The 26,355-nt window shown below is 52.3% G+C and overlaps 6 protein-coding genes across 11 annotated transcripts; 2 read left to right on the top strand and 4 right to left on the bottom strand.

The window, feature by feature from the left end:
- The first annotated feature begins 63 nt into the window (after window positions 1–63).
- Window positions 64–3,275, top strand: sgpp1a (sphingosine-1-phosphate phosphatase 1a). The gene is made up of 3 exons (XM_061269458.1): window positions 64–699; window positions 1,080–1,169; window positions 1,500–3,275. The coding sequence occupies exons 1-3, from the start codon at window positions 64–66 to the stop codon at window positions 2,049–2,051; spliced, it is 1,278 nt and encodes a 425-aa protein (XP_061125442.1). The 3' UTR covers window positions 2,052–3,275.
- A 550-nt stretch (window positions 3,276–3,825) lies between these two features.
- Window positions 3,826–8,286, top strand: abcd4 (ATP-binding cassette, sub-family D (ALD), member 4). Of its 3 annotated transcripts, none has more exons than XM_061269455.1 (19): window positions 3,826–4,091; window positions 4,164–4,285; window positions 4,670–4,797; window positions 4,862–5,001; window positions 5,063–5,179; window positions 5,294–5,419; window positions 5,643–5,693; window positions 5,769–5,863; window positions 5,941–6,062; window positions 6,210–6,301; window positions 6,384–6,473; window positions 6,548–6,753; window positions 6,827–6,918; window positions 6,986–7,022; window positions 7,117–7,166; window positions 7,240–7,292; window positions 7,396–7,472; window positions 7,540–7,655; window positions 8,024–8,286. In XM_061269455.1, the coding sequence occupies exons 1-19, from the start codon at window positions 4,048–4,050 to the stop codon at window positions 8,111–8,113; spliced, it is 1,848 nt and encodes a 615-aa protein (XP_061125439.1). In that variant the 5' UTR covers window positions 3,826–4,047; the 3' UTR covers window positions 8,114–8,286. The 3 variants fall into 3 exon arrangements, with proteins under 3 accessions (XP_061125439.1, XP_061125441.1, XP_061125440.1); XM_061269456.1 differs by having other exon boundaries at window positions 4,072–4,091; window positions 4,675–4,797; XM_061269457.1 differs by lacking the exons at window positions 4,670–4,797; window positions 4,862–5,001; window positions 5,063–5,179; window positions 5,294–5,419.
- Window positions 8,007–13,277, bottom strand: acss1 (acyl-CoA synthetase short chain family member 1). Of its 2 annotated transcripts, XM_061269454.1 has the most exons (14): window positions 12,814–13,276; window positions 12,403–12,499; window positions 12,092–12,291; window positions 11,117–11,292; window positions 10,899–11,051; window positions 10,589–10,736; window positions 10,305–10,442; window positions 9,947–10,039; window positions 9,534–9,646; window positions 9,181–9,307; window positions 8,962–9,089; window positions 8,766–8,829; window positions 8,575–8,690; window positions 8,007–8,500 (listed from the first exon to the last, which is right to left on the bottom strand). In XM_061269454.1, exons 1-14 carry the CDS (start codon window positions 13,109–13,111, stop codon window positions 8,321–8,323), a joined length of 2,031 nt encoding a protein of 676 aa, XP_061125438.1. In that variant the 5' UTR covers window positions 13,112–13,276; the 3' UTR covers window positions 8,007–8,320. The 2 variants fall into 2 exon arrangements, with proteins under 2 accessions (XP_061125438.1, XP_061125436.1); XM_061269452.1 differs by having other exon boundaries at window positions 8,575–8,829; window positions 12,814–13,277.
- A 139-nt stretch (window positions 13,278–13,416) lies between these two features.
- LOC133146112 (visual system homeobox 2-like) lies at window positions 13,417–16,987 on the bottom strand. Its single transcript, XM_061269459.1, has 5 exons — window positions 16,513–16,987; window positions 15,948–16,038; window positions 15,597–15,720; window positions 14,604–14,784; window positions 13,417–14,039 (listed from the first exon to the last, which is right to left on the bottom strand). The coding sequence occupies exons 1-5, from the start codon at window positions 16,985–16,987 to the stop codon at window positions 13,783–13,785; spliced, it is 1,128 nt and encodes a 375-aa protein (XP_061125443.1). The 3' UTR covers window positions 13,417–13,782.
- Window positions 16,988–23,798: 6,811 nt separating this feature from the next.
- LOC133146368 (adenosine 5'-monophosphoramidase HINT3-like) lies at window positions 23,799–24,743 on the bottom strand. Of its 3 annotated transcripts, none has more exons than XM_061270057.1 (5): window positions 24,523–24,743; window positions 24,344–24,461; window positions 24,170–24,260; window positions 23,968–24,094; window positions 23,799–23,888 (listed from the first exon to the last, which is right to left on the bottom strand). In XM_061270057.1, the coding sequence occupies exons 1-5, from the start codon at window positions 24,607–24,609 to the stop codon at window positions 23,814–23,816; spliced, it is 498 nt and encodes a 165-aa protein (XP_061126041.1). In that variant the 5' UTR covers window positions 24,610–24,743; the 3' UTR covers window positions 23,799–23,813. The 3 variants fall into 3 exon arrangements, with proteins under 3 accessions (XP_061126041.1, XP_061126042.1, XP_061126044.1); XM_061270058.1 differs by having other exon boundaries at window positions 24,170–24,239; XM_061270060.1 differs by having other exon boundaries at window positions 23,799–23,878; window positions 24,170–24,239.
- A 141-nt stretch (window positions 24,744–24,884) lies between these two features.
- On the bottom strand, window positions 24,885–26,239 carry LOC133146367 (adenosine 5'-monophosphoramidase HINT3-like). Its single transcript, XM_061270056.1, has 5 exons — window positions 26,070–26,239; window positions 25,608–25,725; window positions 25,468–25,552; window positions 25,177–25,303; window positions 24,885–25,114 (listed from the first exon to the last, which is right to left on the bottom strand). The coding sequence occupies exons 1-5, from the start codon at window positions 26,214–26,216 to the stop codon at window positions 25,067–25,069; spliced, it is 525 nt and encodes a 174-aa protein (XP_061126040.1). The 5' UTR covers window positions 26,217–26,239; the 3' UTR covers window positions 24,885–25,066.
- Between the last annotated feature and the right edge of the window lie 116 nt (window positions 26,240–26,355).

The raw sequence follows: 26,355 nt of genomic DNA, 5'->3' as shown, positions 1-26,355 counted from the left end.
TCTTCTCGTTAACGGTCACCATGAACTCGCGCAACTAAGTGCGACTACACGGAGTTGGACATCATGGCGATGGACGTCGGAAAGACATTTGTGGAGACGTGTCATTATCTCCAGGACCCGCGCCTGGTGGCGAGCTTCCAGCGCCTTTGCGGGGTCCGGGGGACGTTTCCGGAGAACGCGAGTGAGCCCCGGAACCGCAGCGACGACAACGACCGCCCCGAGCTCCGAAAGAGGAGCCCCGGGGACGATGTTGGCAACGGGGCGGCGTCGGCGGTGCACGCCAACGGGAAGCCGAGCGAGCCCGAGGACGAAGACACTTCCGCCCGGGCCAAGCCCCTCCGCAGGAACTCGCTGACCGGCGACGTGGGCCAGGAGTTCCTGATCCACAACAAGTTGCTCTTCTATCTGTTCACCTTCGGCACGGAGCTGGGCAACGAGATGTTCTTCATCGTCTTCTTCCCGTTCCTCTTCTGGAACGTGGACGCCCTGGTCAGCCGCCGGCTCATGGTGGTGTGGGCCTGGAACTTGATGGTGGGCCAGTCCACTAAGGACATGGTGCGCTGGTCCCGGCCGGCCTCACCTCCCGTGGTCAAGGTGGAGGTCTTCTACAACTCCGAGTACAGCATGCCATCAACACACGCCATGACGGGCACCGCCATCCCCTTCTGCCTCTTCATGCTCACCTATGAACGTTGGCAGGTAAGACGCGCACGCACGGTACAATGGCAAATATTTCGATCTTTATTTTGTTGTTCTCTATTGATTTTCGAAGGACAGCACCACGAAGGAGTAAAAGAAAAGATTCAAGTCATGTTAGAAGAATTGATGTTTTATTTCTTATGCGGATTGTGTTTTGTTGAGCGATGAAGAGATAAGGATTTCAGGAGGTCATTGTTGAACACAGCACTGCCGCTTCCTGTTAAACTCGCCCAGCGCATTCCAATCGGGATCTTAACAGTTTGTTTGTCAACGTGCAAAGGCGCCAAAACCTTGCGGAGGCATGCGACGAGACGCGGCTCGGCTCGGCCCGGCCCGGCGCCGTGACCATCTTAATGTGTGTTGTTTGCTTTGTCTGGCAGTACCCGTTCCTGCTTGGGTTGTCCGTGGCGCTGTGCTGGAGCCTGCTGGTGTGTGTGAGCAGAGTCTACATGGGCATGCATTCGGTTCTGGTAAGTGTCCACGCTCGATCGGGACCGTTTGTAGGCCGAGCGCACGTCAATCCTTTTCAGTCATCGTAAGCGACAAGATGGCCGCCGCAGTGGGCGAAGTGCAAAGGCACGCTTTTCTGGCTCTTGGTCATCACAAATTTCAAATCTGCTAACTGCTGCTTTGTAGGGCCATTTGATTGCTGTTTATCCATCACAAGAGTCAATTATTATTATTATTTTTTATCAGTCGGCCGCGCCCGCCGATTGCACCGACCATAGTGCGGGGGGGACAAAGAGCGTTGTCGTTTATGGATGGCAACAGATATGCAGTGGTGTTATTTGCGTTGGCAGGAAGTGATCACCGGCTTCCTGTACAGCCTGCTGGTCCTGGTCTTCTTCCAGCAAACGCTGGACACGATCGACCACTTCTACATGACGCACGCCTACGCGCCGCTGCTCATCGTGGTGTCGCACGTGAGCCTGGGCCTGCTGGCCTTCTCGCTGGACTCCTGGAGCACCTCGCGCGGCGACACGGCCCAGGCGCTGGGAACCGGGGCCGGCGCCGCTCTGGCCACCCACGCCAACTACCAGCTGGGCCTGATGGCCGACCCGCCGGCTTCGGCGCTGCCGCTGGCCCTGCCCCCGCTGGGCGCCGGCTTGGCGGCCCGCGCCCTGCTGCGCTTGGCCCTCGGGGTGGCCGTCATCCTGGTCACCCGGATGCTCATGAAGGCGGCCGCCATCCCGCTCCTCTGCCGGCTGGCCGGGCTCCCCGCCGGCGACGTGAGGCGCGCCCGGCAGCGCATGGCGGTGGAGCTGCCGTACCGCTACATCGTCTACAGCGTGGTGGGCTTCACCTGCTTCTGCGTGGTGCCGCTGCTCTTCAAGCTCGTGGGCCTGGCCTAAGAAGCGGCCGCCGGTCCACAGGGTTGAATGGCCGTACTGCTGCAACGCCAGGGAGAAAAAAAAGTCGGTATCGTGAGAATGGTTTTGTTGTTCTGTTCCATTTGGATCTGCTTTGATTCTAAGCGCTGACTCGCAGACTCTTCATGATGTTAAAATACAAACCTCATGGCCTTGAAATTGATGACACTGTGATGTCTTCTTCTGGTGTGGCAGCAATTCGCTTCTGCCTCCAAATGTGGTGATGTTTTACATTCCTGGAAAGCATTTTAGTTTCATCCCGATATGAATCCCCAAAGCCCCACCCACGTGCCTGGGCTTTTGGGAGGCTTTTCTCGGCAAGACTTAAATAACGCCCGTGAAAATGTCCCCGCCGATTGAGACACTCCAGCGGACGTTCCAAAGGGAAGAGAAAACAAAAATGTGTTTTTCGGCTGTTGCGCAGGTTTTTATCGCTGCCGCAAACAAAAGCGCTCCGTTGGTCCCGCACCAAAGTGTGTCACCGGGCTGCGTTTGCGCCCAAACAAATCAGGAAATGTAAAATGATGAAAAGCAGCACAAAACACTTGTCAGTTTTTGCACATGTTTTCAAGCATGTCGGTGGAATCGAATATTTGGCAACTTTGAATCTTCGCACAGGGTCTTCAAATCACGTCAACGATGCTGCTGCTGCTGTAAATACACTACTGGAAATACTTTTTTAAAAAAATGCAGCGTTAGAAATGGCTTAAAAATAAAAAGTTTAGGCTCACAAACGCTCGACAGCACACTGGAGAGGAACGATTTGGTGTCTTGAAAACATACAAATAGCCGCTGGCAACTCCCCATGCCATCACATGATGACTTTGTTTCATTTCATCTTTGATTGTGCTACTGTGTTATTTTTGTTTGTTTTTTGGGATCACCATCATTTTGATCCAGAGAATAAACCAAATGATGAATCATGTTTGGAGAAACGCATTTCAAATATTTGAACTATTTGATTGTTTAATGGTCTGCATAATCGTTGATGATGTCACCACTATTATTATTCCTACTTTTTGTATCTCGGGCGTGAATAATGTTTTATGTAAACTTGAGTGCTTTAAGACGGCACATTAAAAAAATGAATTACAATATAAAAGACAGTATTTTTGATGTAATGTACTCTCTTGAATAAGACTGTGTTAAAAAAAATATTACCAGGATGTTCTTGCACTAAAGTGTATTAAAATCTAGACCTCCTTATCTTTTCTTTGGCTGGCTGCATTTATAATTGAAATCGGTACTCAGTGGAAAGGAAGCCTTTGACTTGGTTTGGGCCAGACTGGTTACGTGTCAGAAATATTTTCGCGGACCGGCCTTTATATGAATAAATATAAAATACATTTATATCAATAAATTATACCTTTATAATAAATACAATGAAATAGAATGATACGACTGGCATAAAACCAAATATAAACCACATCCAAATAAAACTCACCATTACGTTGAATTAGTGGGAGCACTGAGGTTGTTTGTCAGAAACGAGCCGGCTGGCCGGTCGGTCCAATCTAGGCGTAATCGGAGCCAATGACACCCCGAGTGGTTAAGGTTTGGATGCTTGCTCTCCATGTGCCTCGTTTGCTAGCCTGTCGCCGCCACATATTATGCAGAGTGGCGCGTCAGAGTCACCTGTGGCGATAAATCCATCTGAAGTAGGAATCCAGAAATTAAATGTCTTTGTCTTTTATTTTCCGAAAACCACTTCCTGTTGAAGACGGAAGTGCAGACTTTGTATTCGATCACACTTCCTGTTTTAGGCGGAAATGCAGACTTTGCTGTCGCTGACAAACTTGACGGGCAACCCAATCAGTCACCGTGTTCGATCAGTAGGAGGAATGCTTAGAAAACATTAGCTTCTATTTTTAGACAGTAACTGTAGATTTAAAAGAGCCTTTCGGAAGCTCACCTAGCTAGTTAATTTGGCTAATTGTGACATCTGACCTCTCTCTCACTCACTCACTCCCCGGCGCAAATGCCTCGCTTCGTGAAGTCAGATGACAGAGGAAGCACACGAAGGTAATTGTTGTCAAAAGTCAATTTGATTGTGTAACCACGACTTGTGTCTGGTTTCTCTCTTGGACTGTGCAGTAAACCAAAGTTGAACTGGAGCTTCGTGCAGAGGTTCTGGAGCATCCTGAAGGTTCTGTTTCCGTCATGGAGCAGCCCAAGTGTCCTCATGTTTGCCACACTACTCGCAGTGACTTTGGCAGGTATTAGGAAGCTCCGCTCACACACACACACATCCTAACTGAACAACACAACACTGCAGCTTGCAAAGCAGGAAATGCGTGACGTCACACATTGTGAACAATCATGTCATGTGATTGAATGATTTTTGGGGGGGGGCGATCATATTCTCCCCAGCGAGAGGTAACTGAACTCGCAACCTTTGAGAAAGTCGTTACAGATTGTGTTGTAATCGTGACGAAATGAAGTCAATCGGGGGGGTAAACAAAATCACAAGATGCCGCTTGAAAGCAGAAGAGGAATCGTGTCGCAATTTTACGAATTCGACTCAAGGCTTTTAACCTTTGACTTTCTTTTACGAGCTCGTAACCGAGCGCTAAGGCGTCATTTGTCCATCCTCCAACCAGAGCAGCTGATCATTTACCAAGTGGGCATCCTTCCCAGCCGCTTCTACAACGTGCTGGCCGACAAGGACAACAAGAGCTTCAAGAGCCTGCTGCTCACCGCCGTGCTCTTCATTGTGCTCAACTCCACCGTGAGTCCGAGTCTTGAAGATGGAGGGAGGGCGGCAAAGTGATGAATTAGCTTGCTCTGGGCAGTTGAAAAGTCTGGAGCAGTACATCGGCAACCTGATGTACGTGAGCTGGAGGAAGATGCTGACGGAGAGCCTGCACGCCGCCTACTTCCGGGGACGCGTCTACTACACGCTCAACGTGCTCCGGGAGGACGTGGACAACCCGTAAGCGTTTCCTTTCCACGCGCCGACTTTGCCGCGCTGAAGCTCCTTTGACCGCCGCCAGTGACCAGCGGCTCAGTCAGGACGCCGAGAGGCTGTGCAAGCAGATGAGCACCATGGCCGCTCGGCTCATCGCCTCGCCCTTCACCTTGGCTTACTACGCCTACCGCTGCTTCGAGAGGTATGGCAAAGTGGATTTGAATGGCACTTGGCCGAGAACTGAACAAGCCCAAAGAGCTTTTGTGACTAGTCGAAGGTGCGGCCACAAACGGGGGATTCATCCTTTGACTTTCAGCACGGGCTGGCTGGGCCCGCTCAGCATCTTCGCCTACTTTGTGGTGGGCTCGGTGACCAACAAAATCCTGATGGGGCCCATCGTGTCCACGCTGTTCGAGCAGGAGAAACTGGAGGGCGATTTCAGGTAGCCGGCGTCCTCGGGAATGGCGGCTGGATGCCCGTGTTTTGTCCGACGGGATGCATCTGTTCCGTCTTGGCGTTGGGCCTTTTAGGAAATGCCAGCGGGAAGGGCAGCTTGTCCATTTCCTCCATTGCCGCTCCGACACACAAACCTAAAAAAAGAAATCCATCTGAACACAACATTCGAGCAAATTCCATGATTGCTTTGTCTCTCCTCCCGGTCACAGATTCAAGCACATGCAGATCCGAGTCAACGCCGAGTCGGCGGCTTTTTACAGGTGAGCTACTCCGTCCGTCCGCACAGTGTACGGAGGCTAGCCTGCCTACTCCCTGAAAGATGCCATCTGCTGCAGGGCTGGTAAAGTGGAGCACATGAGGACCAACAGACGCCTGCAGACTTTGCTGCAAACTCAGCAAAGTCTCATCAACAAAGAACTGTGGCTTTACAGTAAGCGCGCGCTCTGGCGCACGCTCCGGCGCACGTCGACACGGCCGACGTGAAGACGCCGCCGTGTTTGTGTCCAGTTGGGGTGAACAGCTTCGACTACCTGGGCAGCTTCCTCAGCTACATCATCGTCGCCATTCCCATTTTCGGCGGCCTGTACGATGGCCTGACGCCCGGCGAGCTCAGCGCGCTCATCAGCAGGGTGACGGACGGCTACTTCCTCTTTCTTTTTAGCTTGTTGAGCAAATTGTTTCACAATAATGCTAAATAGCGGAATTTGGGTGGCTTGAGTGATAAAGGTGACCGCTAGATGGCAGCACAACTTTATCTTGTCGATGCTTGTGTGCAGAACGCCTTCGTGTGCATCTACCTGATCAACGGCTTCACCCAGCTGATCGACCTGTCAAGCACGCTGTCCGACGTGGCCGGCTACACCCACAGGTAGTCCGCCGCCACCCGTGCTTCCAAGTGGCCAGGAGGCTTGACGTGATTTGGCCCGTGTGACGGACGGACGGACGGTCAGGATCGGCGAGCTGACGGAGGTGATGGACGACGTTCTGCGCCAGCAGTGCGACTACGACCCGGCTTCGGGGGAAAGCTACGACTTTGACAGGTAAAACATCAGTCTAAAGGACTGCGTGCATCTTTTTTCTTTTCTTTCTTCCTTCCTTCCATCTTTCCACACAGTGACTTCAATGTGCACGGGGGGCCCGTGGACACGGCCTTCATTGTGGACCATCTGTCTTACACGTCTCCCTACTCGGAGCAACTGCTGGTGGAGGACCTGAGCCTGAGCGTCAGCGAGGGGACGCACCTGCTGGTGGTGGGCAACACCGGCACGGGCAAGACCTCGCTCCTGAGGGTCCTCAACAGACTGTGGGAGGCTAAGAGCGGTGAGAGATGATATTGACTCGTTGGCGATTGACACGGAGGGAGGCCCCTGAAGTTGTTGGCGTTCCTTGACAGGTTTTGTCCAAATGACCACATGCTTCGGGCCCAGAGGCACCCTGTTCCTGCCGCAAAGGCCTTACCTGACTGACGGCACGCTGCGTGAACAGGTGGCTCACCCCATTGGCTGGCGTTTGAAAATGGCGGAATGACAAACGTGCTCTCCTCTCCCAACAGGTCATCTACCCACTCAAGGACATTTACCCGCAATCAGGTAGCAAGGACACGTGGGCGCCGTCCATCAACTCGGTACTTTAGCCGCCCGCCCACTGCAGGTACAGTCTGATTTTTTTTCTGTCCTCCCCCAGCGTCCGTAGATGACGACAGAATAATGAAGTTTCTCAAGATGGCGGGGGTGGTGAGATTTGCAGCATACAGAAGAACTAAAAGCGCCATCTGATTTGGACTTATTTTGTCCCGTTTCATTCCAGTCCAGTCTGGTGAAGCGGACCGGCGGCCTGGATGAGGTCGTGGACTGGAACTGGTAGGAGTCCCTCCTTGATTTTTCTGCTTGCGCATCAGCCTTTCCAAACGGCTTTTGACTTCAAACCTCAAAAGACGGCTCTGGCCAACTTGTCTGGTTGCAGGTACGACGTTCTGTCCCCGGGCGAGATGCAGCGCCTTTGTTTTGCACGACTCTTCTACCTGCAGCCCAAATACGCAGGTAGGTTGAAGCGCTGAGGAAAAGCCAGGCCTTTCTCCGCCGTTTGATGGCGCGCCGCCGTTGACAGTGTTGGACGAGGCCACCAGCGCCTTGACGGAGGAGGCGGAGTCTCAGCTCTATCGCACCTGCAAGCAGCTGGGCATGACGCTGGTCAGCGTGGGACACCGCACAAGCTTGGAGAAGGTCAGCTCTCGAGCTTTTTGAAAAGGATTTGAAATGTCCAATCGTTTTGATCGAAACAAAATGGCAAAAGCAGGAAAAAAAGTTAGGATTATTTTTTTTTAATTATGTGTTTACAATTCTAGTATATTCGTCTTTTAGTGGAAAGTTAAGGCTCAAGCTCAAATGTATTGCGTGGCCGCTAGACGGCGACAGAGATCCGGTGGACATACTTGAGGTTTCAGTGGGAAGGAAGCTTGCTGTCCACGTCCTTGTTGGCAAATGAAACGGTTTCAAGTTCAGCCTCCTGTGGCCATCAGTTAGTTTGTTTAGGACAGTTGGGTGTACCTAATGGAGCGGCCTTTTTTCGTCTCCCTCCTCCTCTTCCGCAGCACCACGACGTCCGGCTGAAACTGTGCGGAGGCGGCCACTGGGAGTTGAGCCAAATAAAAGGCAGGAGCCTCAGGGAGGACGTCATGTGACCCAAGCGCTTCCCGTCTGTGGACACGTTAAGAAGCGATACTCCGTTCGGGGGCTTGTTCACGTCGCTTAGTTCGAGGACTCGGCTCGGCCACAAAGGACGCTGAGACTCAAGTTGCTTTTTTATGGTGGCCATCCACTGATTCCATGAACAATTAAAAGAAGTTACTAAAAATGGGAGTCCCTTTAAAAATGTCCACCTTGAGTCTTCATGGCTGCTCCTGCTGTTGTGCAAAGAGCTCACGGTGACCTTGGATGATCTCCTGCACGGCAGTGGGATCGTCCAGTGTGCTGAGGTCGCCCAGGCCGCCCAGGTCTCGCTCCACCACCTTGCGCAGAACCCGACGCATGATTTTGCCCGAGCGGGTCTTGGGGAGGCGCTGGACAAACTGGGAGTAGAAGCCCAAATTAGCGCTCGAGTCCAGCCAGCGCAGGCAGGGCATTTGCGCATTTTCCAACGGACCTGGATGTGGTCAGGACAAGCGTACTTGGCGATCTTGTTGGAGACGGTGTTGTTGATCTGCGAGGCCAGGTCCGCTTCTTGGGCCTCCTGCTTGAGGACCACAAAAGCGTAGACGCCTGCAAAGGGGACGGACGGACGGCCGGACGTCAGATGGGCACGGCCACCTCTGAAGCCTGCCCGGCCCGGCTCACCTTGGCCTTTGATGGGATGCGAGCAGCCGATGACTGCCGACTCGGCCACGGAGGAGCATTGGTTCTGTGACGCACACCTTGGGAGTGAGAAGCTCGGGCCGGAAAGCCAAAACTAAGCCGAACCCCGAGCCTCGCCGAAAGACAACTCCTCCTACCCGAAACGTAATCTTATCCCCTAACTCCAAAGCGGCTTTACCACCACATCTTCGATCTCGGCCGTGCCGATCCTGTGCCCGCTGACGTTGATGACATCGTCCAGGCGCCCCGTGATCTGGTAGTAGCCCTCCTTGGAGCGATGGGCGCCGTCCCCAGTGAAGAAGTAGCCTGCAGGGGAGGGGAAGGGGGGGGAGGGGCCGCGTCACCTCAGAGACCACAACGGCGCCAAGCCAGCCAGCCAGCCAGGGCGCGCTCTTACCGGGGTAGGTCTTGAAGTAGGTGTCGATGAATCTCTGGTGGTCGTTGTGGATGCTGCGGGCCATGCCGGGCCAAGGCTGAGCGAGGCACAGCGCGCCAGAGGCATCGCTGGACGTCACCGCTCGGCCCTGGAGGCGGACAAGCGTAACAGCGCTTTTCAATGCAACAAATTCTGTCTGCTCTGTTCTGCTCTGCACTCCACATCAGAACAGAGTCCATTTGGAGCGTCTGTGTTGGCTAAAACTGCTGGCAACGGCTTGGACGGAGGGTCAGACGAGGATTATAAAATAGGCACCAGCTGTTTCACTTTTGATACCCGTCCCCCTCCCCTCCCCACCACACACACACACAAACCTCGCCATCCATGAGCACGGGCTTAATGCCGAAGAAAGGTCTCATGGCCATCCCCGGGACAATCTCTGCGTGTGGCTCTGACGGCCTCGGGGCGATGCAGATGCCGCCTGTCTCTGAGGAAATCAAACAAAATAACAGGTAAGCTATTAAAAAGGCTTTTTCTGGGGTAAAAAGAATAAAACACAAAATAAAAGCCCATGAATTGTAAGGCTTCTTAACAAAACCTAACCCCAAGCAGGCTTTTGTAAGAATAAAAAGATGACTGTTTATATACTATGGATTTGTCCCTGTTTTTTTTGATAAAAACAATGATACACATGTCGACTTTTTTTCCAAATCAAATGATCATACTCACAACAGACTATGATTAGCGGAAATAAGCAAGATTTGGGTCATGCAGAAGGGCAGCTTACCCGTTTGCCACCAGGTGTCCACCACGGGGCAGCGTCCCTCTCCCACCACGTGGTGGTACCACTCCCACGCCTCTGTGTTGATGGGCTCGCCCACTGCGCAGAGGATATTGGGAACATGCTGCCATTGAATCCAAGCCACCCGAGATGGACATCTATCCGTGCGTGCGTGCGTGCGCTCGCAGGAAATGAATGCAATAAACACACATGTGCCAAATAAGCGCTTCCGTGGCCTTGAAGGAGTATTAGCACTAGCTCCTCATCTAGTGGCCGGAAGCCAGACTTCATTAAATCAGCGCCACCCCATGCCGCTGGCGCCAATTTGGAGCGCGGCGGCATTCCTTCTATGTTTGGGTCGTACCGGAGCCGAGCGTCCTGAGACTGGAGCGCTCGTACTTGCGCACCCACTGGTCGCCGTACTTGAGCAGCAGGCGGATGGCGGTGGGGGCGCTGTAAAACTGGTTGATTTTCAACCTCTCCACCATCTCCCAGTACCTTCCTGCCAAACAAATCGAAACAGAACACTCAAGAGGGTTTTGGAGCATGCGACACGCAACCCGACAGAGGTCGGATACGCTCCTAATTTTAGCACTCGTCTGGCCGAGAGCAGCGTCCGTGCGGGCGGCGGGGGGGGGTGGAGCGTACCTGGGTGGGGATAAAGGGGCGTGCTTTCAAAAAGCACGGTGGTGCCCCCGTTGGCCAGGGGTCCGTACACGGCGTAACTGTGTCCCGTGATCCAGCCGATGTCCGCCACGCAACCAAACACGTCTCCGTCGTGGTAGTCGAAGACGTACTGGAGCGAGAGTACACAACATGAGATTTGAGATCATCCGTCCAGGTTCAGGGCCGCAAATATTCTTTGTCAAGATGGCCGCATCTGGGAACTAAACCAGTTGTAGGTCCACTCCATCCATCATGTGTTGTGTCAAGTGAGCGTTTCTTCCCATCGGCTGACCTTGTGCGTGAGCGAGGCGTACAGCAGGTATCCGGCCTGCGTGTGGACCAGGCCTTTGGGCTTCCCGGTGCTGCCCGACGTGTAGAGCAGGAACAGGACGTCCTCGCTGTCCATGGCGGCCGGCTCGCAGACCGCCTCCTCCGACATCATCTCCTGCGATACGGAGCCCGTCGGCGTGAGTCGTCGCTTCGTCCGAAGCTCAAGGTGCTCGCTCTCACCTCCTCCATGGCCACGTCCTTGGACGTCATGGCCACCGCCGTCTCGGTCCTCCTGGCGACAAACACCTGGCGCACCGTCGGGCAGCTGCGCACCGCCTGGTCCACTGTGGCCTTCAGGGGGGTCACCTTGCCCCCTCTCACGCTCTCATTGACGGTGATCACCGTACTGGATTGGGCTGGAAGAAAAACAAAGGAAGGTGAACTTCCTGACGTGTCCCATCTTCCGGTGACTTGTAGGATTGTCCTCGTGGTGGTTGTTAAGCGGTGACGCCCTTTTGGATACGTTACTCGATACGTTTTATGAGCGACTCTCCGGTCCTTTAGAATAGGAAGACCTTCTTGATGAGGCCGGGCGTCTCTATGCTTCCCCATCAGATACGTGGCCCAATAAAGATGAAAGATAAATACAAGATCAACTGATAAAGTCAATAAAGATTGGCTGTTTTGAACGCTCGCCCCGCGATAAGCATCTTCGACCTCTGGACCCGAAGGAGGCCGAGCCGAGCCGAGCCGAGCCCTCATTCCTCTTATTTGCAACACACACAGCGTCCCGCATGGTCGGCCGCATGCTAAATACACACACGACTGATGCCAAGACTTTGTTAGCGTTGACGAGTGCGCAGAGATCTTTGGCTTTTGTCTACGCAAGTGTATAGACGGTCAGAGTTTGCACTTTTCGGACCGGTTGGGAAAAATACTTGCACTTCTTTTATTTATTCTTCCACTCGAGGGCAAAGTAGAGTTACTTTTGCATTCCAATGTTGCTCTTTGCTCTACACGGCTTGAGGAAAGTCGACTTCCGTCGGCCGTGGTCGCGATAAATGATTATCTTATCGCGAGAAGAAAATGGTGAGCTATTAAGTCCACCAGGGGCTATTGAAATGTTCTGGAAAAAAACATTGGTGGAAAAGAAAAAAAGACTCCACCATCAATTCAAGTCAAATTGTCCAGAACGGGCGCTGCTAACACGCTCACCATCTCGGATTCGCTCAGCGAGAGCCTCGGCGCTGAAGCCCGCAAACACCACGTTGTGCGCCGCCCCCACACGAGCGCAGGCCAGCATGGAGGCCACGGCCAGCGGGCACGGCGGCATGTAGATGGTGACGCAGTCGCCCTTCTTGACGCCGCGCCGCCTCAACAGGTTGCCCGCCTGGCAGGTCATCTCCAGGAGCTGCCTGGTAAACACACACAAATGTGGCCTCCCTCCATTTTCTGCAGCAGAGCTAGACTTTTGTTTTTTTTTACTGAAGCCTCTCCCAGTTGACGAGACAAGCGGGCTAACCGACCTGTAGGTCACCCTGACTTCTGATCCGGGTTCATCCCTCTCCCAGATGAGGGCCACTTTCTCCGGGCTGCTGCGTACATGGCGGTCCAGGCAATTCACTGCAGACAGTTCCAAACAGACAATTGGGGAGGGGGGGGGGAGAAACCTGTCGGAGTGGTCCTGGGTTGGAGTTGGCAAGGTGCCAGAAGTTGACTAGGCACCACTGACGTGGAGCAGCAGCAGCAAGCACTTATACAACCAAAGACAGCTAGCTCGAGCATATGCTGCAGTTTGATTTTTTTTTTCAACACTTTATAAGAAAAGCAAAAGTTGTGAACTCAATTGTTGAGCAAAAGGCGTGAGTGGCATTTCCCAAAGTGCACGAGCGGCGGTGCAACTTTTGATTCCATGCAAACAAAGTCAAGCTCCTCACCGGAGACGTTGAGTCGTCCTCCCTGGAACCAGCTGACTTTACCCCGCTCCATGTCGTACTCGAGGACGCCGTGGAACGGGCTGATCCAGTCGAGCCGGCGGCGCGCCACAGCCGCCCAGAAGCTCTCCTTGTGAGCCACGGAGAACTCCTGGAGCCCCGCGCGGTCCCGCACGCCCTGGAAGCCCGCAGCCTCCGGCATGAACGCCGACGCGGCGTGACTCTTGCACCTCCGGCCGACTGTGGACGCGCAGGCCGCTTGGACGCATCGCTGGGAGAGCCACATTTTGGTTTGTCTCATGCAAAGAGAAAGAAGCGAGCCCTGCTCAAACGGGACAGCCAATCCGCGCGCGTGGAGCCAACTTGGCTTTAGTTCCCCGAAACAAGCGGCTTCATTCCAGGAGAGGAGGAGAGAGGAGGGCAGGCCAGGCCATGCCGGGCCGGGCCGGGGCGGGGCGCATTGCTCGGGCTGGACTTGCTTTGCGTGGAAGGGCGGCGCAAGTGCAGCCGGAGCAAGGCGCCCACCTTCTCCACGCAGCAAAAGCACAAACCCCAAAAGAGGAAACGACGCTGGCAGCCAGCACCTTTGTTAAATATTCCATTTTAATCGGACTGCTGATATTTACAAAGACAAACACGCAAACCAAAGACATCTGTCCACGCTTTTCACATTGAAGGTTGCTGCTCTCCCGACTGAGGCTGTCAGAAGACGAGGTCAGAGGTCACAGCAGGACTGCTGGGACTCACACAGCTGCTGAGCCAAGTGTGAAGAGCAAACATTCGACCTACAGTCAACCCTCGCCACGTTTATCGGTGCAGACAAAGCACATGATTTTTTTTCTCCATCCTCGTGGACACAAAGCGGAGGGAGGGTTCACTGTATGTACAGAATGGGAGGAGGAGGCAGCCCGATTCTTTTCAAGCGAGCTCCTGAGCCGTTAGGTGCGTTTCCAACGTTCCCCCGAAACGTTCTCAGTTGTCCGTCTCGTCCTCGGTCGACCCGCGCTCGGGTTCTCCCGTGCGTCGTCGCGTGCCCAGCATCTTGGCGCTGTGCTCTTGCGCCTTGGCTCGCAGCACGGCGATGCTGTGCACCCGCAGTTGGTCTCTGTCGCCGTCCGTCTGCCCCTTTGCCTCGGGCGCGTCCGCCCTCTGCTGTGGCGGCGTGGCGCCACCGCTGTTCCTTTCCTCGGCGGGGCTGCGCGGCGTCTCCGCTGACTTCTTGTGCATACCTGAGGGACGCAATGTGTTACTTTGCGGCAACTTTGCAACAGCCTTTCCTCACTTGCAAATGCCGATTGAACAAGAACGGGGATGCCTCTTAATCAATTAGGAGCCGCCTGATAGATTGCGCCCAATCGATTGACACAAAGCCAACGGGAGATAGGGCTCTAATCTCCGCTAATGAAGTGGGATTATCAGCCAATTGACTGCTGCCGCCTTATCGAGCGCTTTGACACTCTCTGGCCTCGAGCCGGCGCTCAGATTAACACACCCGCGGATGATGTCGAGTGAATTTGCAAAATATGCAAAAAAAGGAAGGAGGAAAAACATTTGGTTGAATAGCCAAGCCCAAAAATGTGGGGGCAAAAGTGCCAGTGACACAATGGAGCTTCCCTATAGTGGAACGCAAAGACACTTGTCGAGAAGACCAAACAGCGAGCCTTGCGGAACACCACGAGCTCACAAATGTTTCAAATTGGGAGCACAGAGCCGTTTGGAATGTCCTCAGGCTAAAAGTGAGTTTTATTCCTAGGTTGGGGAACATCATTTATGCCGCCGCCGCCGCCTCTCACCTAGTAACCAGGGAGCGTAGGACTCGGTGACGCCCTCCTTGGCTGATTTGAGAATGGACTCGGGCAGCGGGATGGAGTGTCGCACCATGGCCCCGTACAGGCCGTATTCGGCCATCACGCTGCTGCGGCCCCAGCACTTCTCACGCTTGCGCCACTTGGCCCGGCGGTTCTGGAACCACACCTGGGCCGTACGGGAAAGGATGACACGCTGACTTGAACCGATGCAAATCATCATACAATGATTGACAGTGACGGAAACATTATACTAGCTGTGCTAATTTGGGAAATCCGCCGCTCTCTCACGCTTGCAACATGTGCATGCGCCAGGAATTCACGCGCATTCTTCTCCTCCTGAGCCCAGATTGATTTTTCACACAGCCGGCCGGCCGGCCGGCCGGGCCTCGTAATAGCCTGGGTGAGCTCGTGAATATGGATGAGCCCCGACGAGCATCATAAAACGGCCCGCGAGATGGAATGAGATTGTCGGCGTGTGCGTGCGTGCGAAGGGACGGGATTAAAAACGATCAAAGCGGAAAAGCCATTGAGGTAGCTCTGATGATAACCTCCATCCTCGGGCCTCAGATGAGCAATCATGCTTTTGACAGCAGAGCGCTCGCGCGTGTGCGACAGAGAGGTGACCCCAAGGGCGGCCGGGCTGATTGAAAAATAAGTTAATTTCCAGGCCCCATCCGTAGATGAGGGACAGGCCGTGAAATATCAAAGCGGCAGCCAGGGAGGAGGAGGAGGAGGAGGAGGAGGGCTGATCACCTGCTCATTCCTTTTGGTCTCACATTATTGATTATTATGAACGATTGAAATTGGTTTCAACCGTCCATAACAAAGCGCTACGTCGGCGCTAGCTTCTCGATGGGGTTTACAGATATGCGCTTCAAAAGTTTGCAATATGCAATTGTCTTGTTGTTGTTTTTTTGTTTGGTTTGCCAGTGAGCTTCAAGCAGCTAAAAAAGATGGAGGCCGAGTCACAGCACTTACCTGTATCCTGTCCTCTGGCAGCTCCGTCTTCATGGACAGCATCTCTCGGGCGTAGACGTCCGGATAGTGGGCCTCGTTGAAGGCTTTCTCCAGCTCCTCCAGCTGATAGGACGTGAAAATTGTTCTGTGTGGAAAACAAAGACAAATTCAAATTGAAAAGACAACATTTTCTCCAGCATACATCTTGAATGGATGTTTCACTGCATATGCAAATACATGTCAACATTTTGGATAGATTGATTTTTTTTTTATATCAGGACGACAGAACAAAGGAATAAAATGCATGCAGGCTGTAGAAAGTGGCATGGATTTGATTTGATTTTTTTTTCCTATCACTGTTTTTATTTTTACCTGTGTCGTCTTTTCTTTCTTTTCTTGCTTTGGCTCAAGGAAGATTTGGAGAATTTTTTATCACTGGTGGGGAGACTCATGTCATCAGAATCTACGGGAAGAAATTGAATTTTGACACCCGAACATTTGTATATTTGATAGCAGTCGATTTTATATTTCAGTCTCATCTTTCCTGACGGTTGTAATGCACAAAATAACAGTCAATGTGAAAACAATATTGGAGATATTTCTGAACATAATCAATTGATAGAAATACAGAAGGTGAAAAGAAATCTACAGGCTTAATCAGCTTCGACGAGTCCAATTCATCTCGGATTTATTTGTGGCCGTCTGCTTAATTCCACCCATGCTAACCTTAAAAAAAAAAAAAAGAAGTAAAAGCTATGAATGTAATTTGAATTGAATAAGGCTTGCAACATCTCGGGATGAAGACATTCAACGCGATGTGTAAATGACGTTCGGACAATATTTTCTCTTTCGTTAGTAAATGTGCATTCTTGCTTTTTTTTAAAAAATTATTATTATTATTATTTTCGTTTTTCTTTTTGGGGCATGCAGCACTCACCCGAACTGGCCGAGTTGTGCACGTCGCGCATGTGCGCGCTGGCCCTGTGCAGCGGCTGCAAGTGCACGTTGTGCGCTTCGGACAGAACCTCCAGAAAGGCGGGCTGGCCGTAGAACGAGTGCACGCCATCGGGGCCCAGCAGGCCGACGCCCAGGCCGCCGTGTCCGAGCTGGGCCGGGCGGCCCGACAAGAGGTGGCCCCGGTGCGGGAGGGCCTCCAGTGGCCGCCTCAGCGCGGCGGCGGCGGCGGCGGCCACCGGCACCAGCGGCGGCGGCGGCTCCTTGTTGAGGCCGAGGAGCTCCTGGATCCCGAAGCCGGTGCGGCGGTGCGCCGTGGGGGGCATCTTGCAAGCGGGGGTTGGCTGCTGCTGCTGCTGTTGCTGCTGCTGCTGCTGTTGCTGTTGCTGCTGCGGGGCTCCGACTGGTTTCTGCTTATTCTCCGTGGACGAAAGCACGGCGCCGTCCTTGCCGGTCATGGTGCCGCTGGCAGATTTCACTTTTAGTTTGCAGTCGGGCGGGATGCTCCTCTTTATCCGACAACACACACACACACACACTTGGACGCCCTCCCTCCCTCCACCGCCGCAGCAGCAGCAGCAGCAGCAGCAGCAGGCAACAGGCGGCAGCCAATCATGAGCGACCCCACGTTGAACTTTTCGTTCGAAACACCCCTTTATATTATTTTGATCACGCCTCAGTTATTATTTTTTTTTTTTTGGGTTTGTTTTTTCGTTCGGTGTTGAACATTTTGATTTGTCCTTTTCCATTCAATGTTAAATAATAAGGCAAAGAGAAGCTTGTACTTTCCCCTCTTCATGCTTGTGTCACTGGTCATCATCGTTGAGCTCATCTGATGGAGCCAATGAGGCGGAACAAGCTCGCAAAATCATCACATTTCCACTTTGTTTTGTTTGGGAGAATGGCTCAACCTGGAGCTGCACTTTTTTTTTTCCAAATCAGATTTTTTTTCTTATGTCGGTGTTTTATTAAAGGACACATTAATTGTTGTGCTGGGCTACAATATTGGGCCTCGGATAAAGAACGGAGGCGCATTTTCAAATATGTTGTGCTGCTACAAAAATATGAAGCACACTAGCAGCATGCTATTGATTGAAAAAAAGATTTACTAAAATGACAAGTGATCATATACTATCCACGTGTTAACTGCATGGCAAAAAAAAAATCAACTAAAGTGCCACGAAATAAGGTACTCTTATAAACATCAACTATAATTACAAATATATGTCAATTGTTTCATTTTTTGTACCGCGACATTACAAACAATTACAAAACATTAATGTAATAAGATAGATATGAGTTTTTGTTCATTTTAAAGGATTGATACAAATTGCGTTATTGAACACGTCACATTCCAGCCATTTGGCCAATTTAATGAAGCAATTGAAGTGGCCATCGATCCGTTGGACGCCCGACCTCGCCGTCCGTCCGTCCGTCCGTCCCCACGCACGCGCGCGAGCTCATTTGCATATTCTAATTAGGCTTGCGCCATCAAAACCTTTTGTCTTATAGTGCGCGCATCTGTTGAAATGTTATTAAGCTGCTTGACATCCCCCCACCCCGCCAACTCCCATTTATAATCGGTCGGTCACGTGATTAAACGTCCCACTTTCGGGTATTGAGGACACACCGGGGGGACAACAGCAAGCAAGCAAACAGACAGACAGACAGTCTGCTGTCATGTGGCTGGCTTGATGTTCTCCAAAATATTCTGCCGTTCTCTATCTTGCGATTTGATTTTTGTTTTGCCCTTTCTCTCCAAGCTAATCGGCTATTAATTCAATTAGTGCACCATTTGAAAGGCTGGACGTGCCAACAACACCAACGGGATTCCTCGGGGACCGTCAGCACGTTTGGAGATGGCGCAGATAAGAGATGACGCCGCGTGGGCCATCTGGAGGCCCGCACGAACCATCAAAAACGAACAAGTGGCCGCACCATGCAGTGAAAAACTGAAAGCTCCACCAACGTGTTCATTTGCCACCTATTGACGTGACGTCACACCAAGCACACTTGACTCATTGAGAAAACTTGTTGTATGGTCAGATGTATAACATTTTTGCATTTCACTATTTTTCACAAGGACATTGGCGATATTTTAGGAATCACATGGATGGGCTTCCTGAGAAAACTGAAATGGCACGCAGGTCGTGTTTGTGAAGCACTGCTCCTGATGCCCTTTGTCTGCGGAGCCCACAAATGGCTCCCCGAATCTAGCTAATTGCCGTTTCCCGGCCCGGGCCGGGCTCGGCGGCAGGCCGCAAACAGCCGTTGAGCAAAACATCCCATTAAGGTGAGAAGACAAAAGCTTTTCTCCCACAATGCTGATTGGGCATTAATTAGGGCAATAACTTCATGCTATTGCCTTCCTCTATTTGTGGGAGCTCCCCTTTGCCCCCTCTTGCATGTGCAGATGTGTTACTGGCGTAATGAGGCGGATACTTTCATGGGAGAGAGGCCCCCCGAAAAGAAAAACTTTCTCGATGACTACGGCCGTAATCACAAGTGACATAATTACTCGGGCCCATTTCGAGTGTAATTAGCACACTCCCGCAGTGGACAGGGACAAGCAGCTCGGCAGGAGAAGGGAATCGGACAGGCATGGCGGCGGCGGCAACACACACACACACAAAATGGGGCCCCTGCCTAATTAGTTGAGACAATGCCCCCGACTGTTTTGGGCCATGGCGGCGGCGGCGGCGGCGGTGGCTCAGGGCCGGGGCCAAGAGCGGACGCCCCGCTAGGTACACTCCGATGAGGCCCTAATTGTCCTCACTCGGGCCTGTCGGGCCCGGCCTCCTGCCGTGAGCCTTGTCCTTGTCCCGCTGGTGGGGAGAAATGGGAGTTGACTCGCCCGGGATCTTTAATGTTTGCCCCCCCCCCCCCCCCCAACCATGTCCAGACAACTTGTTTTAACGTCCTGCGACATGCTGTTGAAAAGCAAGAGAAGACAAACACGACGTCCGGACTTAACCTCCATCCGGCAAAAGTGCTTTGTGTAAAATGGATTGCGGGAAAGCTAACCATGAGCAATACAAAAATAGAAAATAGAGGCAAAATCGGGGTCGTGGGCGCCCCTCACTTCTTAAATTAGCTGTCAGTTAGCGCAAATGAATCAAGTCTTCGCCTAATTAAGCAATGCCACCAGGCAGCTCCCATACACGGCCCATTGTGTGAGCGCCATGAGAAAAGCACAGCTAGCAAACTTGTTTTGGATCACGAGTGCAACTTAACGACTGCGCGCACACACGCACACACACACACACACATTGTTTGTGGAGGAGGGAGGGCCAAATATGCTTCAAGTTTCGGTGTTGACACGGCTTCACTTAAGAGGAAAAAGTGTCAACGCCAAATTCAATGACAGACTGAATATATCATATCTAGAAATATTCAACTTTCTAATTCAAATGCAAACGATTCATAAAATGTCAAACATTTGTTTTTGCCAAAACGAGCCCAAACCGGGACGACAGCGGCCATTTGTTGCCATACCGAAAAAAGATTGGAGGGAAGAAGCGCCACTATGCACCATCGGAGGCCGTAATTGTTATTTAATGGATTACACATTCATCCCTGCTGCTCTCGTCCCCAGAGGGCCTGACAATGTGCGCACACACACACACACACAGCAATGTTTGTGCTTCAAATTCAATTACCCACTTATTGATGGTTCTCCCGGGTGCTAAAAGAGGTGGACACGGTGCGGCTGATTTCCCAGGAGGCTTTGGTCGAGGGCCGCGCATCTCCACTTGGATCTATTTCATGGCTCCACTCATCAGTGGCAAACGAGGAACGGAGCCATAAGCGGCGGCGGCGGCGGCGGCGGCGGCGGCGGCAGCCCGCCATACACAGAATACACAATGACACATGAAAACCAAGTAGATACAGTTGTATTAGCAAAGGGAGGGGAAAAAATGTCCAAATGAGACATTGGACTTGAGTAATGACTGCACGCCTTCAAATGTGTCATGGCTCCAGTAGACGTGATGTCCTAGTGGACTCCATACAACAGGTAGCTAGCTCCCTGGGGATGGGTTAGCCACGCGTCTCAAAGTCCCCCGAGGGCACTTGGCTGGCCGTCCGTCCGTGGGCGCTAATGATGCCGCCCATGCCCCTCCCCTCCCTCTCTCTCTGTGGCCAGCAGCAGCGCGACGACAACCTGCTGCACAAGCAACAGCTGGGGCCTGCCGCAAGGCTTTTGTTGCCATCGAGCTGCTAAATTGTGGCTCGCGATCACTGCCACATGATGCTGAGATGACTTTGATGGGACAGGCTCAGAGGCAGACAGCCAAGGATGAGGCTAGATCCGTGGGGCGGCTAGCCCCATGCTTCATTAGCAGCGCCTTTTCGCCTCAGCTGTGAATTTGGCTTCCCCGTCTTATTCAAAGGCTGCTCAGTGTGATGACAAACGGAAGCGGAGCTGCTTCCATAAAAGGGGATGAAGCCACTGGATGGACGGAGGTGCAAGATGAGGGCGGGGCTTGTGGCTTTTCAATTGGACTGTTAGGTTGTGCAGGCTGTCCTATCATTTTTTGCTCATGTGTTAATGAGGATTATAAAAAAAAGAGGGTTGACTGCCTGATATGTGTGTGTGTGTGTGGGGGGGGGGGTGACAACGGTCATTTAAGCACATTGCAACTAACACATCAACAAATGATTAGTGCTTAACTGGGCCAAACTACAAATGGTGTGTTCACTTAACAGCAAAACAAAAGGCAAACATTCAATCCGCTCGGCATCTTCTGCTTTCGCTGAGCTAATTGCGCGCGAATACGCTTGGACAGTTGAATGATCTCACCAGTCGAGTGAAGACATGTTGCTGCTGGTGCATGGGGCTGACCTTTTTTTTTTTTTTTTGCCGGTTCCAGGTCACAGAATTTGGGTCAGAGAACAATGCAGTGACAGCTAGTTAGCAATACAAGCACCAAATTCTATCTGCAGAAAGAGACTCGGTGGATTAGCATTCATAAAGTGAGCCATCTCCTCACATCGCTTTTGTTGTGATCAATACAAATCGTTTTTAATTTTTTGATTAATGTTGTTTTTTTTAAATTTACATTTGAGTCAACGGTGTTGAGGAGAGCCAGGCATCAGGAGGAGCTTCCCGTTCTCTCGCTCAACTTGTTTCAACTCCGCAAAGTTAATTCAGCAAGGAGCGGTACTCGTCGAGCGTAAAGGTGACCTCCTCCTCATCTTGGTGTCCATCCTCCTGAGGTTCATTCCGCACTCCCTCAGGTGCCGCTTCCTCCCGAGGTTGGACAATCGTCTCGTCCTGTAACGCTGAGGTAGGAGTGTCATCTTCTGCGAGGTCATGCTGCTGCGCTCTGACGTTTTCCTCGTCCTGTAAAACGGGGGAAGGTCTCTCATCTTCCTGGAGAACAAAAGCCATCTCATGCCGAGGTCCAACTGGGCCCATTTCATCCTTTTGAGCTGCCGCCACCACAGTCGCACTCGGACCGGCATCTGACGTGCGGTCAGACGGCGCTCTGGTGTCCGGGTCCAGATAGAACTTGACTTTCTTCACCACCTTGGGCGCCGCGGTTCTTCCACACCCGCTGGGCTTTGTGTCACTCGTTTGAGATTCAAAGTAGGTCTCTTCCTCTCCACATGCTGCGATGCCCTCCAAAGGGGCGGTTGCGCTGGTGTCGTCTAATTCGGGCTCAGCCTTCAGCGTCACATGTGAGTGGACCGTCTGAGATTCTGACGTGGTCTCTCTCTCCAGAGCCGCTCGTGTGCCAGCACTGGCGATGCCCTCCCATCCTGCGTGGAAATGCTCAGCTGTTGTCTTTTCCCCAAGAGGTGCTACATCCATTTCAATCTCCAGTCTCGCGCTGGTGTCATCTTCCAGAAGAGCTTCAGCTATCCAGTGCGCTTGAAGCGCCGCTATATTCTCCTCCGCATACGTGTCGTTCTCCACAGGCGACAAAGCAAAGGTGATGACGTCATCACCTTGGGCCATCTCGTTCGTTTCGTTTCCTGGATTCGCAGCGGTCGCGGCGGACACGTCCTGCTCCTCCCACGCCGTTCCTTCGAGCTCCTGAGGCGCCGAGGTCGTTTCCGCCTCCACCGAGGCGACATCATCGTCATCCGCTTCCTCCCTTGCGTCGATATTAGGCAACGCTGAAGCCTCCTCCTGAGGCGTAGGAATTGTCTGAACTGTGTCCCCCCGAGGCGAGACATCCCTCACAAGCCAACAGTTGTCTGAAGTTGCTGAAGCTTTGGTGCACTTCTCCTGCAGCTCTGCGCTCACGCAGTCCGCCTTTGGGTCTTGCTGCTCCAGAGGTGAAAGTCGTCCGCCCTGTTGGAGCAGCTTCATCTTGGCCAGATGAAGCCAAGCTCTCAGCATGAGACGTTTCATGTTGAGCGCAGTCACGCCGGTCAGAACCTCCTGAGATCCCACCGGCGGCCTGGTATCCTCGAGGGAAGTCGTACGCGTGTCGTCTTCAAGCGCAGCCTCGGGAATGGTCCAATCCTTCGCTTCAGCGGCCGTGCCGGCGTCAGGTGCAGACGTTTCAGATGTGTCCGGACCGTCAAAGTCGTCTCCACGGGATGAAGGCTCCTGAGGTGCTGCAGGTGGTGGTGGAGCTCTTCCCTGTTCCTGTCCACTTGTACGATTGTTGAGAGAAGGCGCAGGCTGCTGTTCATTTGTCTGGTCCAAGAAGGAATCCGCAGCTGCGTCAAGAGCTTGCCTCTTGTGGGGTGCGCCGTCCACGTCCTTCCGGAGCGTGGAAACGTCAGGCCGGTCGGCATCCTTCTGATGCTCGGCATCGGGTCTGACCTGCTGAAGCGACGCCGTCAGACAGCCCAGCTTCTGAACCGTGGCCACCTGCCCGCCGCCGGGTTCCACGTGCTGCTCCTCCTTCTCATCGTGCTTGGGCGGCGGCGGCGGGGCTCGCTGGGATCTCTGGTAGGGTGTTCGGTGTTTTTGATTATGCCGGCGTTTGCGCAGCTTTTGTTTCCTCGGCATTTTGGGAGTGGGCTCGCTGCCACAGATGGGCGTGAGAAGATACTCCCCCCCCCCCCCCCCCCGCTATACCTCAGCCTCTCCATGCGGCCCGGTCATTGTTTGCAAAGCCCTAGCATGCGTTTGTCATCAGAGAATCAAAGCACCTTACTCTTTGGCGCGATGATGGCATCACGCCCAATCGAATCCAAATGGAATCAAATGCTGCAGGAAGCTAAACGTTACTCTACTGCCCTCTAGTGGTCGACAGCTGTCATTGACAGCCAAACTTTCCCTCCTCCCACAAGTGAATTGACCTCGGCAGCACTTGACTATGTTTATTCCACGGATGATTTCATTTGATTCTGCCTCGTGTCCTGAGCTGCGACAGCGTTTCCTCGACCTGCAAGACGCTGCGGTAAGAGAAGAAAGAGGCAGGCAGCCAGGCAGGCACCCAAAGAATGCGCCCGTTGCGCTTGCTCGCTCGCTCACCGAGATGAACCAGTGCGACTGCGGCCCGTATCTCCGCTGCGAGCTTTCGTTCATCTTGCTGGCCGGGGCCAAGGCGTGCAGGTGGAGGTGGGGCACGGAGGAGAAGGGAGGTACGTGGAAGCCCAGCCTGCATTGCGGAAAGGCAACACTTGACTCACTCCGTCCGGCCGTCACAAGACACTTGAAATGGATTGCCCTTTACCTGATGTCTTTGAGGTCGCGCACTTTGTTTTTCTCCAGGGCGCACTTTCCCATCTCGGCCATTCGCTCCACTAGCAACAGCGCATGACACTCTGTCAGTCAAAGTCTGCTTTATTGTCAACTTCTTCTGTAGGTCAAGTGTCAAATGTTGACCTCTTGCCGCGCACTCACTGACCTGTGGGGATGTGTTGCGCACGCAGAGCTTTACAGTTGCAGATGTGCCTTCTGGTTATGACGAGGTAATGATGCCCAGCGCCCGGCTTGACGTCCCGGAAGCACAGCAGCTCCTCGTCCTACACGGACACACGAGTTGGAAAAAGAAGCGCCCAAGTTTCCCATGAGGAACTCACTTACGCTCAGGATGATTTCCGTCTCAGTTTGCCTCTTGGCTATCTGGCAAAAAGGACATTCGTCATCGTCACTGGAGATTTGAGTCGCCATTTGGAAGCGATCAAGCGAGCGATCGAGCGAGCGGTGACCGGCGTCAACTCAGCTGTCAGGACAAAGCAATCGATGACCGAAGGCGAATGTGCTCTCGATCGCTCGCTCGCAGGCTGCCGTCATCGATGAGCGAGGTGCGTTCGAAGGCTGCCGTCAATTCCACCATTTCAAGACATGGACGTTTAGCGCCACCTTTTTGACGCTCTCTTGGCCACTTTCGGTTTACAAGCCTTCATTGAAATTGAATCATGCATAAAAGGTTTTCTACAAGATGATTTCGGGGGTGCTCTTTTTTAAATTAGGCGTCACCAACCTTTATTTAAAAGTGAAAGCTGATATTTATCATGGCTTTTCATAAGTGAGACACATCTTGGCTGTAGTGTGCAAAGTAAACAAATGGAGGCTAAGCATTGAAGCCCTCTTTCCCTTGACTTCCATCTGGTCCTCAGCCGCAACATCATGACGGTAAAGAAACATTTTTCAGACACTTCCTCAGTTGTTTTTCCTAGAGAAAAAACAATTTGGAGATCATTCGAGTAGGATATATTCGTGCACGTTAGCGCTCACCTCGATAAAGGCCAAGGATCCCGGTCGGAATTTAAACATCAAGACCTCTTTGATCATGCTGGCCGGGGCCAGAACGTGCAGGTGGAGGTGATCTACCGACGTGTACGCAGGGTGATGGAATCCCATCCTTCAAAAGCAGACATTAATGGCATGCACATGCAGCACACTCTCAGGGCTTGACTTTGTACCTCATTTGAAAATGGAATACTTTCATTGGATTCCCTCATCATTGCAAAAAGGCAGATTGCCATCGTTTGACACAAATGAAACCAGCCATGTCATAAGGATCACCTTATGTCCTCCATATGAGCAAATCCTTGCTCCCGTAGTACAGCTCTGCCCATTTCTGCCATCTTTTCAACTGCAACAGGTATTGCTAAACGTAATGAAAACCAATTAAGACACCATCAACATGAACGAGGCGCACTAACCAAGTCCAACGTGTCCTGTGTGCAGCGAGGCGCAGTTGACAATGTGCTCGACGGGAACAACCAGGTAATGATGCGGGGCAGCAGGCCAGATGTCCCGGAAACACACCAACTCATGATCCTGGGTGGAGAGCATCACAACACAAGTGCCTGAAAGCGTCCGAAAAAGACAGCCTCATTCTCGGCGTCAAAATAACCATAGTTCGTGAACGCACCACACGTCAATTCCTGAAAATGCTCCCTGAAGGCACCGCTTCATCATCAATTGCACTAGTAAGGGAAATTGTGTACAGGATCGAATCGACATTTGTGTTTGTGGCTGCGCAACCTGAAACAGCGATTCCATTTTCCGACGGTCAAAATGTAAACAAAAACTTTCACTTCCTGCTTGTGCGCCGCCGCACCCCGGCTTCGAATGACAACGTTCTCCAAAGTACATGGAGAAAAAAAAAGTCGTTTTCTCACTTTTTTTAAAACGTCAGCTTCCTTGTCTTTCCCGTTAGCGATCATACAGAAAGTACACCAATAGTTTTCGCTTGCGTCGCTATTTTTGGCCATTTTGTTTCCCATTTGACAGCAGCCTTTTGGTTTCACGGGATACGATGACGTCATCGTCAAAGATCGCCTGTGTTCAAAGATCGCGTGTGTGCGATGACAGTCTACTCGGCTTGTGTTTTCTCAAACCCTTACAAAATGCTCCACATCGGCCTGTAACAATTGGACAGTTTGATTTTTTTTCAGCAAAGAGAAT

This window comes from Syngnathus typhle, linkage group LG22 (genome assembly GCF_033458585.1).
Source record: "Syngnathus typhle isolate RoL2023-S1 ecotype Sweden linkage group LG22, RoL_Styp_1.0, whole genome shotgun sequence".
Lineage (NCBI taxonomy): Eukaryota > Metazoa > Chordata > Actinopteri > Syngnathiformes > Syngnathidae > Syngnathus > Syngnathus typhle.
Note: the sequence above shows the minus strand (reverse complement) of the source record. Positions and strands in the feature narration are given on the sequence as shown.

Coding starts and splice junctions, on each gene's coding strand:
- LOC133146112 (XM_061269459.1), bottom strand. CDS start 16,987: ATGACCGGCAAGGACGGCGCCGTGCTTTCGTCCACGGAGAATAAGCAG. Junction 15,721..15,947: donor AGAAAGAAAAGACGACACAG/GTAAAAATAAAA, acceptor TTTTCCACACAG/AACAATTTTCACGTCCTATC. Junction 14,040..14,603: donor CTACGCTCCCTGGTTACTAG/GTGAGAGGCGGC, acceptor TGCGTCCCTCAG/GTATGCACAAGAAGTCAGCG.
- acss1 (XM_061269452.1), bottom strand. CDS start 13,111: ATGAGACAAACCAAAATGTGGCTCTCCCAGCGATGCGTCCAAGCGGCC. Junction 9,647..9,946: donor GGACACCTGGTGGCAAACGG/GTAAGCTGCCCT, acceptor TGATTTCCTCAG/AGACAGGCGGCATCTGCATC. Junction 8,501..8,574: donor CTTGTCCTGACCACATCCAG/GTCCGTTGGAAA, acceptor TTCTACTCCCAG/TTTGTCCAGCGCCTCCCCAA.
- LOC133146367 (XM_061270056.1), bottom strand. CDS start 26,216: ATGACGTCATCGTATCCCGTGAAACCAAAAGGCTGCTGTCAAATGGGA. Junction 25,304..25,467: donor GCTCATATGGAGGACATAAG/GTGATCCTTATG, acceptor CTGCTTTTGAAG/GATGGGATTCCATCACCCTG. Junction 25,115..25,176: donor GATCCTTGGCCTTTATCGAG/GTGAGCGCTAAC, acceptor TTTTTTCTCTAG/GAAAAACAACTGAGGAAGTG.
- abcd4 (XM_061269455.1), top strand. CDS start 4,048: ATGCCTCGCTTCGTGAAGTCAGATGACAGAGGAAGCACACGAAG. Junction 6,754..6,826: donor ACTGTGGGAGGCTAAGAGCG/GTGAGAGATGAT, acceptor GTTCCTTGACAG/GTTTTGTCCAAATGACCACA. Junction 7,656..8,023: donor ACCGCACAAGCTTGGAGAAG/GTCAGCTCTCGA, acceptor CCTCTTCCGCAG/CACCACGACGTCCGGCTGAA.
- LOC133146368 (XM_061270057.1), bottom strand. CDS start 24,609: ATGGCGACTCAAATCTCCAGTGACGATGACGAATGTCCTTTTTGCCAG. Junction 24,462..24,522: donor AGACGGAAATCATCCTGAGC/GTAAGTGAGTTC, acceptor GTGTCCGTGTAG/GACGAGGAGCTGCTGTGCTT. Junction 24,261..24,343: donor TGCGCAACACATCCCCACAG/GTCAGTGAGTGC, acceptor TTTGACTGACAG/AGTGTCATGCGCTGTTGCTA.
- sgpp1a (XM_061269458.1), top strand. CDS start 64: ATGGCGATGGACGTCGGAAAGACATTTGTGGAGACGTGTCATTATCTC. Junction 700..1,079: donor TCACCTATGAACGTTGGCAG/GTAAGACGCGCA, acceptor TTTGTCTGGCAG/TACCCGTTCCTGCTTGGGTT. Junction 1,170..1,499: donor TGGGCATGCATTCGGTTCTG/GTAAGTGTCCAC, acceptor TTGCGTTGGCAG/GAAGTGATCACCGGCTTCCT.